Below are 15,662 nucleotides of genomic sequence, written 5' to 3'. Positions count from 1 at the left end.
TACATTTCTACCAGTTGTATACTGGAGCTGTAAGGTTTAACTCTGTGTCAAGTTGTCTGATAAGCAAAGAAGGTGTTAGAGCTATGCTATCCAGTGTGGTAGCCACTACTGTAGTTGGCTCTTGAGCACTTGAAATATGGCTAGTTTGAACTGAGATAAGCTGTAAGTATAAAATACACATCAGATTTTGAAAACTTATTACAAAAAAAAGAATAAAATATCTCAGTAATTTTGAATTGTTGATAACATGTTGAAATGATTTCTTCTGATGCATTGGATTAAATAAAATATTAATTTAACCTGTTTCTTTTCAAATTTTTAAGTTTGGTTGGCTAGAAAATTGTCAGTGGCTTATGTGGCTTACATTGTATTTCTATTGGACAGTGTTATTTCTATTGGGTTGGTAGAGAAATAACCAAAAAGTAAGTATTGCATTTGGTTAAGTATTTGCCATAACCAAAAGACAAATGTGGGGAACAGAACTCTCTGAATCCTGAAAGGTACATTGTCATTAATATCTGTTTATAATTATAGCTTTTCTGCTAACTTGAAGTTTGTTACATTGTTTCTATATGTCATCTATATGTTCTGCTGAAATCTTTGTGTGTGTAAAGTCTTATTTAGCATAAGGATTATACTCTTAGCTGGTGATACTAAGAATAAAGGGGTTGGCAAAAGGAACTTTACAATACTGAGTACATGAAACAGTTTATTCTGATATTATTATGTATTAATCATTGTATTATTTATTTGTATTACAACTGTAAACCTATTTTTGCCAACTCCTGTATTTCAGATAGGTACAGATTGTCCAAAACTTAAAACTTTTATTACCTACCACTTTTTGCCATGGATAATGCACACTTTTTTGACCAAACTTTTGAGGGAAAAATAAGGATGCATATTATACATGGGTAGTACTAATTCCTTATCTATATAAATGTTTTTAATTCTTTTATTTATGCTTGTGCATTAAAAGTGTAACTCTAGAAAGCAATAGCGATTTCTGTATGCAAAATAATACCCTGGAATATGGGAATCAGTTTTGTTTCTAAATATAAGTAAATAAAAAATTGAATTAAAAAATTAAAACAAAAGATTTTTTTTTCCTGAAAGTTTGGGCCGAAAACGTGAGAGCACATTATACATGGCAAAATGTGGTAGTTGTCTTTTTCTTTGCCAAGCACTAACTGGTCCCTCTTAATGTGGAAGCACAGAGCTCTGACTTGCAAGTGTGTCAGGAAGGGTGATATTTCAGGAACCTGAATATAACTAAGAGTTGTAGGTGTCTCTGCTTATGAAAAATTGACCTGGAGTCAGAGATACCAGAGCAGTCCGTACTCGGAGTCCTCCTCTGCTTATGAGGTAGAGGTGCAGTTACCATAGTACCACCTCCTTGAGGAGGAGGAAAGGATATGATGAATACAAGATTCTGTTGTAGCTCCAGGGACATTTGACATATGACCCATTAACTTCTGTTTTCTAAGTTATCTCTTTGGGTCACAGACACAGTTAAAGAATAAGAAACTGCTCATCTGCTCTCTGTCAAACTTACACTGAATTTTTTCTGGAAACTGATTTTATCAGAAATCATTTCATAGTATCAGACATCTTCCAAAGAAACCTTAATTCAGGAACTAAAAAAATGACACACTGCAGTTTTTGAAAGTAAATGGCACTTGTTACCTATCTTTGGGCTCTGCACAGCAGGATATAAAAGCTAAGGCAGAGTTTTAGACAGCATCATAGAGTACAAGCAGACTGACAGTAACAGCATGTTGAAAAGATTATACACCATGACCAAGTAGGATTTATCCTGGGGATGTTAAGAGTGGTTCAACATACAAAAATAAGTGTAATATACCATATTAATAGAACGAAGGGGGAAAAAAACCATGCAAACATCTTAACTGACACAGAAAAAGCATTTGACAAAATCCAACATCCTCTCATGAAAAAAGAAACACTCTGCTAACTTGGACTAGTAAGGAACTTCCTCAACATGAAAAATGATTTTTATAAAAAATCCACAGCTTTTATCATATTCAATGGTGACAGATGGAAAGCTCTCGCCCTACCATCAGGAACAAGCAGGGATGCCCACTTTCACCACTGCTATTCAACATTGTGTACTGGAAACCCCACACAGAGCAGTTAGGCAAGAAAAAGAAATAAAGGCATTCAAAGTGGAAAAGAAGTAAGACTATCTCTATTCACAAATGACAAAGAAAATCCCAATTGAAAAATATCTGTGTGTAAGTAGACTTGCACAGTTCAAACCTGTGTTGCTCAAGGATCAACTGTACATGAATTTCACAAAGTAGCAGGATAGAAAATCAACACACAAAAATCTGTTGCATTTCTATATTCTAAAAAGAAACAATTTAAAAAGGAAATTGCAAAAACAGTTGCATTTATAATAACATCAAAGATAATAAAATACTTAGGAATTAGCATCCAAGGAAGTTGAAAGGCTTGCACATTGAATACTACAAAACATTGCTGAAAAAAATTTAAAAAGCCATGTGCATGGAAACACACCCCATGTTCATGGATTAGAAGACAATATTATTAAAATGTTGATAATACCCAATACGATCTACATATTCACTCTCCTCTTTCAAAATCCCAATAATACTTTCTTACAGAAATAGAAAAACTCATCCTGAAATTCATGTGGAATTTCAAGGGACCCCAAATACTCAAAACAATCTCTTTTTTAAAATATATTTTATTGATTATGCTATTACAGTTGTCCCAATTTTTCCCCCTTTGCCCTCCTCCACCCAGTACCCGCTTCCCTTAGTTCATGTCCCTGGGTTGTGCATATAAACTCTTGGCTTCTCTGTTTCCTATGCTATTATTTTTTTTTTAAGATGTTATTTATTTATTTTCAGAGAGAGTGGAAGGGAGTGAGAAAGAGGGAGAGAAACATTGATGTGCAAGAAGAACATCAGTTGGCTGCCTCTTGCACACCCCCAACCAGGGACCTGGCCCACAACCCAGGCATGTGCCCTGATTGGGAATCAAACCAGCAACCTTTCAGGTCACTGGCCAGCACTCAATCCACTGGGCCACACCAGCCAGGGCTCCTGTACTATTCTTAACATCTCCCTGTCTATTTTGTACCTACCAATTATGACTCTCTCTCTCTCTCTCTCTCTTTTTTTTTTTTTTTTTTTTTTTTAGGGTTTATGTATATATTTTTAGAGACAGGGGAATAGAGAGAGAAAGAGAGGGAGAGAAACATCAATTGGCTGCCTCTCACTTGCCCCCAACCGGGAACCTGGCCTGCAACCCAGGCACGTGCCCTGAGAATTGAACTGGTTTGCAGGCTGGCACTCAACACACTGAGTCACACCAGCCGGGGCCAATTATGCTTCTTAATCCATGCACCTTTTTTTTCCCCGCATTCTATGATTCTGTTCCTGTTCTGGTTGTTTGCTTAGTTTGGTTTTTTTTTAGTTTCAGTTGTTAATAATTGTGAATTTGTTGCCATTTTAATGTTAATAGTTTTGCTCTTCTTCTTCTTAAATAAGTCCCTTTAACATTTCATGTAATAATGGCTTGGTGATGATGAACTCCTTTAGCTTTACCTTGTCTGGGAAGCATTTATCTGACTTTCTATTATAAATGATAGCTTTGCTGGATAGAGTAGTCTAGGTTGCATTTCCTCACTTTGAATACTTCTTGCCAGTCCCTTCTTGCCTGCAAAGTTTCTTTTGAGAAATCAGCTGACAGTCTTATGGGAACTCCCCTGTAGGAACTAACTGCTTTTCTCTTGATGCTTTTAAGATTCTCTTTATCTTTAACCTGTGGCATTTTAATTATGATGTGTCTTGCTGTGGTCCTCTTTGGATCCAAATTGTTTGGGGCTGTCTGTGTTTCCTGGACTTGCATGTCTATTTCCTTCACCAAATTAGGGAAGTTTTCTTTCATTATTTTTTCAAATAAGTTTTCAACTTCTTGCTCTTTCTCCTCTCCTCCTGGCATCCCTATGATTCGGATATTGGTACATTTGGAGAAGTCCCAGAGAATCTTTATACTAGCCTCTTTTTTTTTCCTAATTCTTTTTTTCTTCTGGCTGTTCTGGTTGAATATTCCTTATGTTCCAAATCGTCGATTTGAATTCCAGCTTCCTTCCCTCCACTGATGGTTGCCTGTAGATTTTTCTTTATTTCACTTAGTGTAACCTTAGTGTTTCTTCCTTTATGTTGTTGCTGTACTCAGTGAGTTCTTTGAGCATCCTGATCACCAGTGTTTTGAACTCTACCTCTGAGAGGATGGTTATCTCCATTTCGTTTTATTCTGTTCTTTTATTTGGGTCATATTTCTTTGTCTCCTCAATTTGGCAGCCTCCCTGTGTTTGTTTCTGTGTATTAGGTAGAGCTGTTTTGACTCCCTGTCTCAGTAGTGTGGCCTATTGTAGAAAAGGCACCTGTAAATTGTGTGAGTCAGAGCTTTAGGCAATCACAAAGGTGAGGCAACCCACTTCACCACTTTGTGGTTCTGTGTGGGAGGAGGGCTAGAAGAGGGGACAGTGGTGGCAATCGGTGCCCTTCCAGCTGTTGCCCTAATGGTGAATCCCAGAGCATGTGCACTTGTGTATGTTCTAAATGCATTAGGGCCCTTTAAGCTGAGTCTCCTGAAAATCTGGTAGTTTCTTCCACGACCCCAACCCCCACTGGTTTTTATAGCCAGGAGTTATGGGTATTTATCTTGCTGGCACTGGAACTCTGGGCTGTGTGGTCTGGCCTGAGGCTGGGATCACTTGCTCCCAAGGTATCCCTCCCAATTTTCATCCACCACACATGAATGTGGGATGGTTCATTCCACTGCTGCCACTGCCTCTCCACACTACTCTGCCCCTCCTCCTACCCATCTAAATGAATGTGTCTTCAAATCCTTGGTTGTTGGACTTCCATACTGTTCAATTTTATGACAGTTATGGGTGTTGTTTTGAGATCTAGTTTTAATTCTTTCTCTGTTTGTGCAAAGAGGAGAAGCATGTCTACCTACACCTCTATCTTGACTGGAAGTCCCCAAAAACAATCGTGAAAAACAAATTGGAGGACTCACTCTTTCTGATTTCAAAAACCACTACAAAGCTACCATCATCAAAACAGCATAATATGGGCATAAAGACATACAGACCAATAGAATAGAGTAAAAAACCCAGAAATAAACCCTCATATATATGGTCAAATGATTTTTGACAAGAATGTCAAGCCCTGGATGGTGTGGCTCAGTGGATTGAGTGCCAGCCTGAGAACCGAGAGGTCATCACTTCTATTCCTAGTCAGGGCACATGCCTGGGTTGCGGGCCAGGTCCCCAGTTGGGGGCATATGAGAGGCAGCCAATGGATGTATCTCTCATATATCAATGTTTCTCTCCCTCTCTTCCTCCTTCCCTTCTCCTCTCTCTAAAAATAAATAAATAAAATCTTTAAAAAATAAGAATATCAACACTATTCAATGGGGAAAGGACAGTAGTTTCGATAAATGGTGCTAGGAGAACTGGATATCCTCGTGCAGATGAGTAAAGTTGGACCCTTACTTAACACCATGTACAAAAATTAAGTCAGAGGGGATCAAGAACCTAATATAAGACTTAAAACAATAAAACTCTTCAATGAAATCATAGAAATCCACTTCACAGTGGATTTGGCAATGATTTCTTAGCTATGACACCAATGGCACTGGTAACATAAAAATTGAAAAAAATAGATTTCATGAGAACATTTTAAATTTTGTGCATTAAAAGACATTATTCCGCAAAATAAAAAGGCAACCCATAGAATGGGAGAAATATTTACATATCACATATCTGATAAGAGATTAATGTTCAGAATATATTTTCTATATATGCCACCCTAACAACAAAACTTTTTTGTCTTATTTTTTTGAAGGAAAAGGTGTTTTATTAATAGGATTCCAATCTCGGGGGGCTGAGAGCACGCCTGCTCAGAGCCCTGTTCTCCCACGAAACCCAGCACTTCGCACGCTCTCCAAAGGCTATAAGCCAACACCATCCCCTGAAGTTCCCCATACCCTTATCTGATTTTAAGCCCACTGAGCAAACAGGTCTCCATCCTTTCAGGAAGGTGCACTTCTGGGTTTTAGAGTCTCCATCCTCTCGCAGCAGCTCTCTCCTTCAGGATCTGGGGTACATTGTTCTCAGCCTTCATGTAATGGTCCAGGAAAACATGCGCCGTGTTACACTGGATCATAGTGGAGTCCAGGGAGGCACATATCCCAAGAGAGTGGCTTCTCTGTATGTTGTCAGAGAAGCAGAAGTCAGCATTCCTGGTCAGTTCAGCTCCAGACATCTCCCACAAATCCGTGTTTGGTTAGACAGGTCCTTGCACAGCTCCATCAGCTCTCTTCTTACACCCTTTCCTCCTGCATGGCTTCTTTCTTTCTCTCAACCTGTATGGCTTCTCTCTACACCCTCAGACCTCATGGCAGACCGCGCCCTTCTCTATACCCTTTCCTCTGCATGGCGTCTGCTCCTTCATAACAAAACAATTCAAAAAGGAACAAAGGACTTGAACAGAAAGGCCATGAGCAAATGAAAAGATGCTTAAAAATCACCTATTGTTAGGGAAATGCAAATTTAAACTGTAATGGGGTATCATTTCATACCCATTAAGATTGCTACTATCAAAAGAATCAGAAAAAGGTGTTGGGGAAAAATTGGAACACTTGTGCACTGTTGGTGGGAATGTAAAATTGTACAGCCACTGTGGAAAATGGTTCCTAAAATATTTGGTGATTCCTCAAAAAATTAAAAACAATTACCGTATTATCCAGCAATTTCAATTTTAGGTACATAGTCAAAAGAATTGAAAGTAGGGTGTCAGTGCCCTGGCTGGTGTGGCTCAGTGGGTTGAGCACTGGGCTGCAAACCAAAAGGTCACAGGTTTGATTCCCAGTCAGGGCATATGTCTGGGTTGCAAGCCAGGTCCCCAGTTGGGGGCTTTGAGAGGCCCCTAAATGATGTTTCTCTCCCTGTCTTTCTCCCTCCCTTCTCTGTCTCTAAGATATAAATAAAATCTTTTTTTTTAAAAAAGCCATTGGTATTGCCTTTAGAAAAAAAGAAAAGATATTAAAGAGAGATATATATGTCTGTGTTCATAACAGCATTATTTACAATAGCTAAAACATGAAAGCAACCTAAGTTATTTACTGATGGATGAGTAGATAAGCAAAATGTGGCATTCATATGCTAATAGAATATTACTCAGCCCATAAAAAGAAGAAAATTATGCAATATGCTACAACATGGATGAATCTTGAGGACATAATGCTAAGTGAAATAAGCCAGTGACAAAAAGACAAATACATGTTCAATGAAAGAAATTCCAAACCTAAAGAAAGGTTTAAAGAGTTTATTGGAGCAAAGGTTTTGGGGCCAGTCCTGGAACCAAAATCTTAAAGGATTGAGATACAGTGCTCCAGGGAGTAAGCAGTTTTGCAGTTCATTTTGTACATTAGAATCAAAGAAGACATAGGGAAGGTTACAGGAAATGCAGTGATGGCAGATTAAGGAGGGAGAAAGTAAAGCAAGGCAAATCTCTAGGATTAGGTACAAAATAAAGTAGAGAAATACATAATTCTTTTACATTGGTGGGTGCAGGATAGTTAACATTTAACACACATAGTTTGCAGAGGTGTGCAGATCAAAGATCATAATGAAGAATGTTGGGATTGCCCCACCGTACTCGGTGGTTATCTTTGGAGGTTTGGAGAAGAGATCATTTTGGTGTTTTAAGTATGTTATGGATAAAAACAATGGACAGGACTTGCTCAAGGTAGAGATGAATTTATTATATAGGCTTTAGGACATGACTTCCCATTAAAATCTGTTGAGTTAGGAAATTTTATATGATCCTGTGTATTACATTCGGTTACTGATCCTGCTAGGCTTACAAGTAGCCCCATTTTTGTCCGTATACTGTATGATTCCACTTAGATGAGGTAATTAACATAGACAAAATCATAAGAATAGAAAGTGTAATAATGGTGGTTGCCAGGGGCTTGGGGAAGGGAGGAATGGGGAATTTGTGCTTAATATATGCAGAGTTTGTTTTACAAGGTGAAAATAGTTGTGGGGATGGGTAATGGTGATGATTGCACAACAGTTTGAGTAATACCATTTAAACTCTACACTTAAAAATGGTAAATTTTGTGTTGTATGTATTTTATTTTAGCACAATTAAAAAAGAAAAAAAGCATAGCCTATTGCAGATGTCAGTGTAAGCAAGTCAGGCCACTGACTGGGAGAACATATTTGCACCTGTGAGTTGCAAAGGACCAGTTGCCTGTGATTCTATGTGTTTATGTCCACCATAGGGAAACTCACATGTGTACCCAAGGAGACCTCTGCCAAAAGCTCATCATTAGGCTCTTTGTGTAAGCAAAAGAGTGGAGACAATACTAAGTGGCATTCTAAAAGACAGTTTGAGTGTACTAATAAGTGTACATGGTTAGATTTTAAAAATAATGTTGAGGTTTTTTGTTGTTTTTTTTTTTAAGCACAGTCTAAAAAGATCTGGTCAGTGTGCATCTTAAATATGTAACCTTACTGGTGTCTGTTATATTTTGTAATTTTCTGTATGTTTAAGATGTTTTATAATTAACTTTTAAAAGAAAAATAGGTAGTCATGTTCTCTGGCTATAGATTGTTCAGTGTGCCATTGTTGTGGTTAAGAGGGACTACTGTGGGCGGCAGGTAGATGAGGTCCACAGTCATTCCTCCTCAGTCATACAAAGCCAGTGACTGCTCAGGTAAGTCATTTTGCTGGGGAACAGATGCACCTGTGGGAATTGTGGATGTTCCTTCAGGACGCTGAGACAGCTGTCAGAGCAAATAGTCTTTGTTCTTGGGATGGAGACAGAACATCTGAAAAAATGGGAGAATATTACCACTTGCTCTCTGTTCCTGTCGGTGGCTGCACAGTGCCTCGACATTGCACCCTGTATCGCTGGCAATCAGAAAATAGAGCGCCAAGCATGGTCTCAAGTTTAAAAGAATTTTGCTTTCTAGTTCAGACTGTGATATTATCCAGCTATCTCAGGATTTGTTTCTCATCTTGATTGCTTTTAGGCTGGTATACTATACAACTGTACTTAATAGCTTTGAGTCTGTTCTCTTTTCCAGGGAAATATTTAAATGTTTATACCGTCCTTTTTTCCCCTGCCAGGAGTAGTGTTGACAGGGAGATTTGTCTATGTGGAAGTGTAGTATCACTGAATGACAAGGTGAAACCCGGTCTTGGCCTTCTGCAACAGACTAGGAAAAGTTCACATAGCATCCTTTTTTTCTTTTAGAACTCACAATACTTTATATGCACCAGAAATGCTAGCCAAAATGGTAGAGCCTTTCACAAAGGCTCTGGATATGCTTGAAGTGGAAAAATCTGCTATTTTAGGTAAGAAATCTAGCCTTTTTTTTTTTTTCCTTGAAGCTCACCTTACCTCTAATGGGCTCCTCAGGCAGCCTCAGTGTGAAGGCACACTGTCTCCTCTTTGTCACCTGGCACTACCTTGACTACCTGTTTGTTCAGAAATGCATGTATGGAGTTCCTACAGCCTCTCTTGGAACAAGTGCATTTACTTCATTATCGTAGCAAGCAGAGAAGGTCTTCAGAGGCAGTTTTTCCCCACTGCCACCCCCTACCCCATAGTAACTCCTCCAGGGAGGGGTGCGTGTCAGAGTCTTTAGGTTATAAAGAAACCATGGTTTTTTTGACCTGAAGGATATTAACATAATTTCCTGCCTTGTATGTATGGAGCTAAAAAGGTATTACAACAATTAAGCTTAGATAGCTCTTAGCAGTAATATATCAAAAATTTTAAAGAAATCATTTCTAAGCTATGTTTCCTGGATTAGAATGTTGCCTTAACTCATTTTTCCCATTAACAAGTAACTATGCAATCCTAACTGTAACATGTGCTGTGAAGGAAAGTGACTGTTAGACTGTGTCTTGGGGAGGAGCCAGAAGATTGTCCCCCCAGTGGAGACTTGAAGGATCAGTAGGAGCTCACCAGGTTGGGGGCAAGAGGAGATGCTGAGCATTCTGGCCAAACAGACTGGCAGGAACAAGATGCTGAGGCATGCAAGAAAGAGCTCGGTATGTCCAGGGAGTAGAGAGTGACTCGCGTGGCTGGAACCAAAGGGAGCAAGGCCATGATAATTAGAACTTAGAGCTAGAGACATCCAGACTTGTGTAAACTTTGTGCCCATCTCTGAAGCTTCATGCTGGCTCTGAAACTTCATCACTCCTCCCACAGTATCTCTTCATTCCCACCCATAACCTCTGCCTGGGCCTGGCTGTGGTTAAGCAAACCAGTAAGCATGTTAATGAAAGGAAGGGTGTTAGTTTACCTTTCCAGAGCTTAGGTCTGTCTGGGCCTACAAAGTCCTTGGCCATTTCCTTTGGCACCACTACACTTAAGGTCCATGTTGCAGAAACCAGTAAAAATAAAACTTCCAAAGAATGTCTTGCCGTTATAAAAAGTAGGTGTTGCTATGTGCACGCGCACACACGCATGCACATACACACACACACACATTCAATTATTATTCAAATTAAACCATGAACTCCTGCTATAGAAATGTACGGCCAGCCAAACATACTAGAATGGACAGACAGTTCCTTCTGACAGCTTCCAACCATGAACAAGACTTGGAATATAAAATTTCCTCTGATTAGAAGTATAGCTCTTTTTAGGCAATTATTATACTGAGGTAAGTGAGTTTCATTTTGATCTGTTACACATCTTGGGCTTTGCGTTAAATTTTGCTTGAAAAAGAGGTTCTACAGCTTAAAAAGGGAGGCCCCACTTCATTATGGAGAGATCATTTTGAGCTCTCATTGTGTGTTTTGGTACAATTCCCATCACCTTGCCTGGAGAATCCCAAGCAAAAGTTGGAGTACCCCGGTCTAGTCTGAAGTCCTGAGTACTTAAATAGCTTTCGCCTTTTCCTACCCAGACAGTGTAGCTCTTGGCACCTCCAGCTGGTGGAAGACTTGGCCAGCTGCTTGGCATTTATAACACTCCCCATCCCCCACCCCCAAACCATGCCTGCAGTAGGGGTTGGTACATTGAGACTCTTGGAAGTGGAGCAGTGTGTACCTGACCTTTCTTTCTCTATAGGATTACCTCAGCCTCTCTTGGAACTGAATGATTCTCCTGTTTACAAAACAGTCTTGGAGAGAATGCAGCGTTTCTTCTCCACTCTCTATGAAAACTGGTAATGAACCAATGCAGCCTCTTCACATTCTCTTCCTAGGCATGTGTTGTATAGGAATGACCATGGGTTGGACTTTTGATCTAGAATTAAAGTCAGGTAAGATGAAGCAAGAATTTGACAGGGAACTAATAATTCCAGTTTCAATTAAAATTAACAGTTTTCTTACAGTTGCTTTTTTATAATTGTCATATGTGTCCCAGTCCTAGCCATGACTTGATATCTTATGCACAACTTGTCCGTTCTGGTGCATAAAATGATGAGACCAAGCAGAAGATACAGTGGTGGGGATGCCTTTTCTCATATCCCTCGCCACTCAAAGCCTGCCTTTTATGGGGCAATGGGACGGGGCTGGTCAGATTTTGTCTCCAGGTCCTGGTTGTGGAATGGGGAGGCAAAGAGGCCCTCCTCTGCACTGCCTTACCCAGGCCACTGGCCTCATAACCCAGAGCCTAATCAGCCAAACTAACAAGATACTCCGTGGTAAGTCCGTATTACTTACGAAGTAATAAAGACTACTGCTGATCTTGGGTACCAAAATATACCAAAAGCTGACTTTCAGAAGATGCTGAATCTGCTATCAGGAAGTTTCCTTAAGAGTGGGAAGCAAAGGAGTGTTACTTTCACTTTTGACAAAAGATTAAGTCCACACCTTTAAAATATACTGATTAGCTAAAGTTCTCTTAAGAAGTAAATACAATCACTTTTCTAGCTTATTGTATACTAGAAGTCTCTGTACCACCACAGCACAGAGATTTCCTGGGGCAGTCATTGCTGGCAGTAATAGATGTTGGATTTCTCATTGCCCTGATTTCCCTTGCAGTTTCCATATCCTGGGGAAGGCAGGCCCTTCCATGCAGCAGGACTTTTACACCGTGGAGGACCTGGCAACCCAGCTTCTCAGCTCAGCCTTCGTCAATCTGAACAATATTCCTGACTATCGACTCAGACCCATGCTTCATATCCTTTCAAAGGTCCCTAGGTAACCCAGAAGACTGAACACAGGAGCAGTTCATAGGCACCAGAGGAGGCAGAGCTGAGCTGTATGGAACAGATGGAATCATATATCTAAAGTGTATAACCACCACATTAAAAGGGCAAGAAAATTGAAGTAAATGCAGGAAAAACAGTAAGGCAGTCCAGGGGGCTTGAAAGCTCTTCTTAGGAGCAACTCTTTACCGTCCTACTTTCATCCCATTTATATATTTTGACAGGCGCTTCCTCCTTGAAATTGCACTCTAATACCTCATCATCATTTGGATTTTTTTTTTTAATATCTTTTTTCCTTGAGTTATAAGGAGACTGGTAAAGGAGAGTTTATGACAAGGGTCCCCTCCTATTTTCCTCCCTACTTTCAGGCAACCCACTGCCCATAACGTGCAGCCTGGTAGAAAGGACAGTGAAGGTAAAAATATAATGGAAATGAGTATCCATGCAGCTTAGAGTTTTCAGAAAAGAACATGAAGATTAACACAGTATGTTCTTGCAAGTCCATTGTGGGTTGACCCTGTCCAAGGGCTCAACCTATTGCCTGTCAGATAAGGGGTACTTTAGAATGAAAGGGATGTGTGCTCATGTGCTAAAATTTCTTAACCTGCTGTGGCATGGGTCTTTGTGAAGCCTCTGGTGCTCTTCTGTCCCCCAGAGCACTATGAAGCCCTTGTGTCTCCCATCCTTGGACCTCTTTTCACCTACCTCCATATGGTAAGAGATTAGTCAAGAAAGGGTAACAAAGTGGACTCCTAGGGTGCCTGGCCTCTCATGAGTCTTGCAAGTCAGGAGCTCCTGCAAGCAGGATGGCTGTATAGCCGTCCCACCTTTCCTTCAGCAGATTGAGCAGCCCCCAAGAACTAAACTGGTTTAATTGTCTATGAAGCACCTGCAGAGTCAGCTTCTGCTCCTGACGTCCTGTTATCTGGGGGAAGGTGACCAGGGCTTCCCCTGGATCTGTTTCACTGACTCTGGAATTAAGAAGGGGGACCAGCTGGGTGGAGAACAGATGTGCCCAGACTGACCCAGGAATTCTAAAATTGTTCATCCTTTCCAAGCAAAGAAGTGTTTGATCTGCTGCCCTCATTATGGGTATAGGAGGTTACAGAAACTCTCCCTGGTTTTTGAGCCTTGTGGGCCTCCCAGGGCTCTGTCATTGATAACTGCAATCATCCTTGGCGAATTCTAATCATGAAGTAGATGTTATCTGTTCCAACCTTTTCCCCAATACTAGCACTTACTTCCTTTCTGTTTTCCCAGAGGCTTTCCCAAAAATGGCAAGTCATCAACCAGAGGAGCCTGCTGTGGTAAGGAACATCTCTTCTCCTTGGTGGATGAGCTGGAGCCAGTCTTGGGGTGGGAGAAGGTCGGAAGCAGGGAGGGCGTTTTCTGCTGTCCCAGGACTAGAACAGCAGTAGGTTATAGTCGTTCTCAGCCTAGATGACCATTAGGCAGACTCAGGTCAGACTCAGACTTCACAGGGTGTACCTTCAGCTGCCTTAGGAGAATGCTGAAACACCTTACCCACTTAGGATTTTGACTCAGTGCCATTTGCCAACTGGATATAGTCACAACTCATAATGTCCCTCAGTGGATCATTGCTGCCCATTCCCAACATTTGTATGGAATGTAGGCCAGAAGGAAGCCAAGAGAAGGAACTGGGCACAGAAAGTCTGGTAAGGGTCCCTGCTTTCCTTGTCCTTCCCTTTTTTGCACTCCCGTGGAACTTGGCCCCCTGGTGGTCTGCAGTGGAGAAGATGAGACTGCAGATGAAAACCCAGAGTCTCAAGAAATGCTAGAGGAACAACTGGTGAGGATGTTAACCCGAGAAGTCATGGACCTAATCAGTAAGTGACATATGGAAACCAGGACTACTAGAGAAGAATTTTTCTGGAGAAAGAACTGGTCAGCCACCCATCCCCATTAAGGCATGTTTGCAGCAATACTAACAGATTGATGAGAGAAAATAAACTAGGTAGAAAATAGGTAGTCCTTAAATCAACCTATAGACATTTTTAAGTGGCAATCTGAATTGTATTTGTTCATACTAAGGCCAAAATATAAGGAAATGGTCTAAAATAGCAGGAGGAATTTGGATTAATGGTAGGAAAACTTCCTTTTTTTTATCAAAATAAGGAACAAATTTAATTCTTGGACATGAAGGTGGTTAATTTTCTCTTTTAATTTTTGTCATGTTGATGGTTTGAAATACAGAGTAGACCAAAGAGTTATCAGATATCCTCTCCAGGCCACTTAGTCTCAAAGAATTCTGTAATTTCCCTCCAGTTAATTGAACTTGAAAAGGGACCAAGCAGTCTGGTCAAATGCCTGTTTCTGTTGGTGAAGCTGATGCTGTTCCTGGACAGTACCCCACCTTCCTCCTCACCTGCCCAGGGACAGTTTGGGATCTGTTGGTCTGAGGCAACTTTTTTAGTGGTAGCAAGCCCAGTAACTCTGCTTTCTTGCTCTAGCGGTGTGCTGTGTTTCAAAGAAAGGTGCTGATCATAATACTGCTCCCCCAGCAGATGGAGATGGTGAGTCTGTTGCGTGACTCTCGGAGGCCTGCCCTTAACTTAGGCTCCTAAATATTGTCCTTTCCGTAGCCAGGTCAGTTCCTGTAGAAACTTTTTCCTTCAGTCTGATGTGGATGGAATTTGTACATGTAGCTTTCATCTCTGCTGGCCCTTTTACTCCATTCCTTCACTATACTCCCACCTCAGAGCCTTTGCACTGGCTGTTTTGTATAGAATGCTTTGTCTTCTCAACTACATACATGGCCTGTTCCCTTGCTTTATTTGTGTCTCTGCCCAAATGTCACCTCTGACAGGCCTTCAGTGAACAACTTATCAAAAATAGCAAACAGCCATGCTATATTCCCTTCTGTTCTATTTTTCTTCAGGGCACTTATCACTACCTGACATTACATTTTTGTTGTTGTTTAATGACTTCTTAATGATATTACAATTTATTTATGTATTCATTTATTATTTGACTCCCTCACTAGAATGTCAACAGCCCCAGTAACTAAATCAGTGTCCACTACAGTGGGTCGTCAAATGCTTGTTCAATGACAAAAGATCCTCACCATTTGCAGCTTTTTTTTCCAAATGACCTTTTTTTTTAAAAGATTTTTAAAATGTATTTTTAGAGAGAGGGGAAGGGAGGAAGAAAAAACGAAACATCAGTGTGTAGTTGCCTTTTGATCACCCCCTACTGGGGACCTGGCCCTCAACCCAGGCATGTGCCCTGACTGGGAATCAAATCAACAACCCTTGAGTTTGCAGGTGGGCACTCAAACCACTGAGCTACACCAACCAGGGCCCATTTGCACCTTTTTAAGTAACTGTCCAGAAAACCTCATTTCCCACTGTTTCCCAAAATGTACAGCTCCATACCATGGACAATGGCTTCCATA

The 15,662-nt window shown here is 40.6% G+C and overlaps 1 protein-coding gene across 1 annotated transcript in view; it reads left to right on the top strand.

The window, feature by feature from the left end:
• Positions 1-15,662, top strand: part of XPO5 (exportin 5) — a 56,847-nt gene that overhangs the window by 37,200 nt on the left and 3,985 nt on the right. Inside the window, exons 21-27 of the mRNA XM_054569411.1 lie at positions 9,334-9,434; positions 11,164-11,260; positions 12,081-12,217; positions 12,864-12,961; positions 13,508-13,554; positions 13,997-14,094; positions 14,719-14,781. Of these exons, the coding sequence (XP_054425386.1) occupies positions 9,334-9,434; positions 11,164-11,260; positions 12,081-12,217; positions 12,864-12,961; positions 13,508-13,554; positions 13,997-14,094; positions 14,719-14,781 (641 nt within the window). The remainder of the gene's footprint in view (positions 1-9,333; positions 9,435-11,163; positions 11,261-12,080; positions 12,218-12,863; positions 12,962-13,507; positions 13,555-13,996; positions 14,095-14,718; positions 14,782-15,662) is intronic.

The sequence above is a fragment of the Pteronotus mesoamericanus genome, unplaced genomic scaffold (genome assembly GCF_021234165.1).
Source record: "Pteronotus mesoamericanus isolate MK-2021 breed Mesoamerican mustached bat unplaced genomic scaffold, CSHL_Meso_final contig_20, whole genome shotgun sequence".
Taxonomy (NCBI): domain Eukaryota; kingdom Metazoa; phylum Chordata; class Mammalia; order Chiroptera; family Mormoopidae; genus Pteronotus; species Pteronotus mesoamericanus.
Note: the sequence above shows the minus strand (reverse complement) of the source record. Positions and strands in the feature narration are given on the sequence as shown.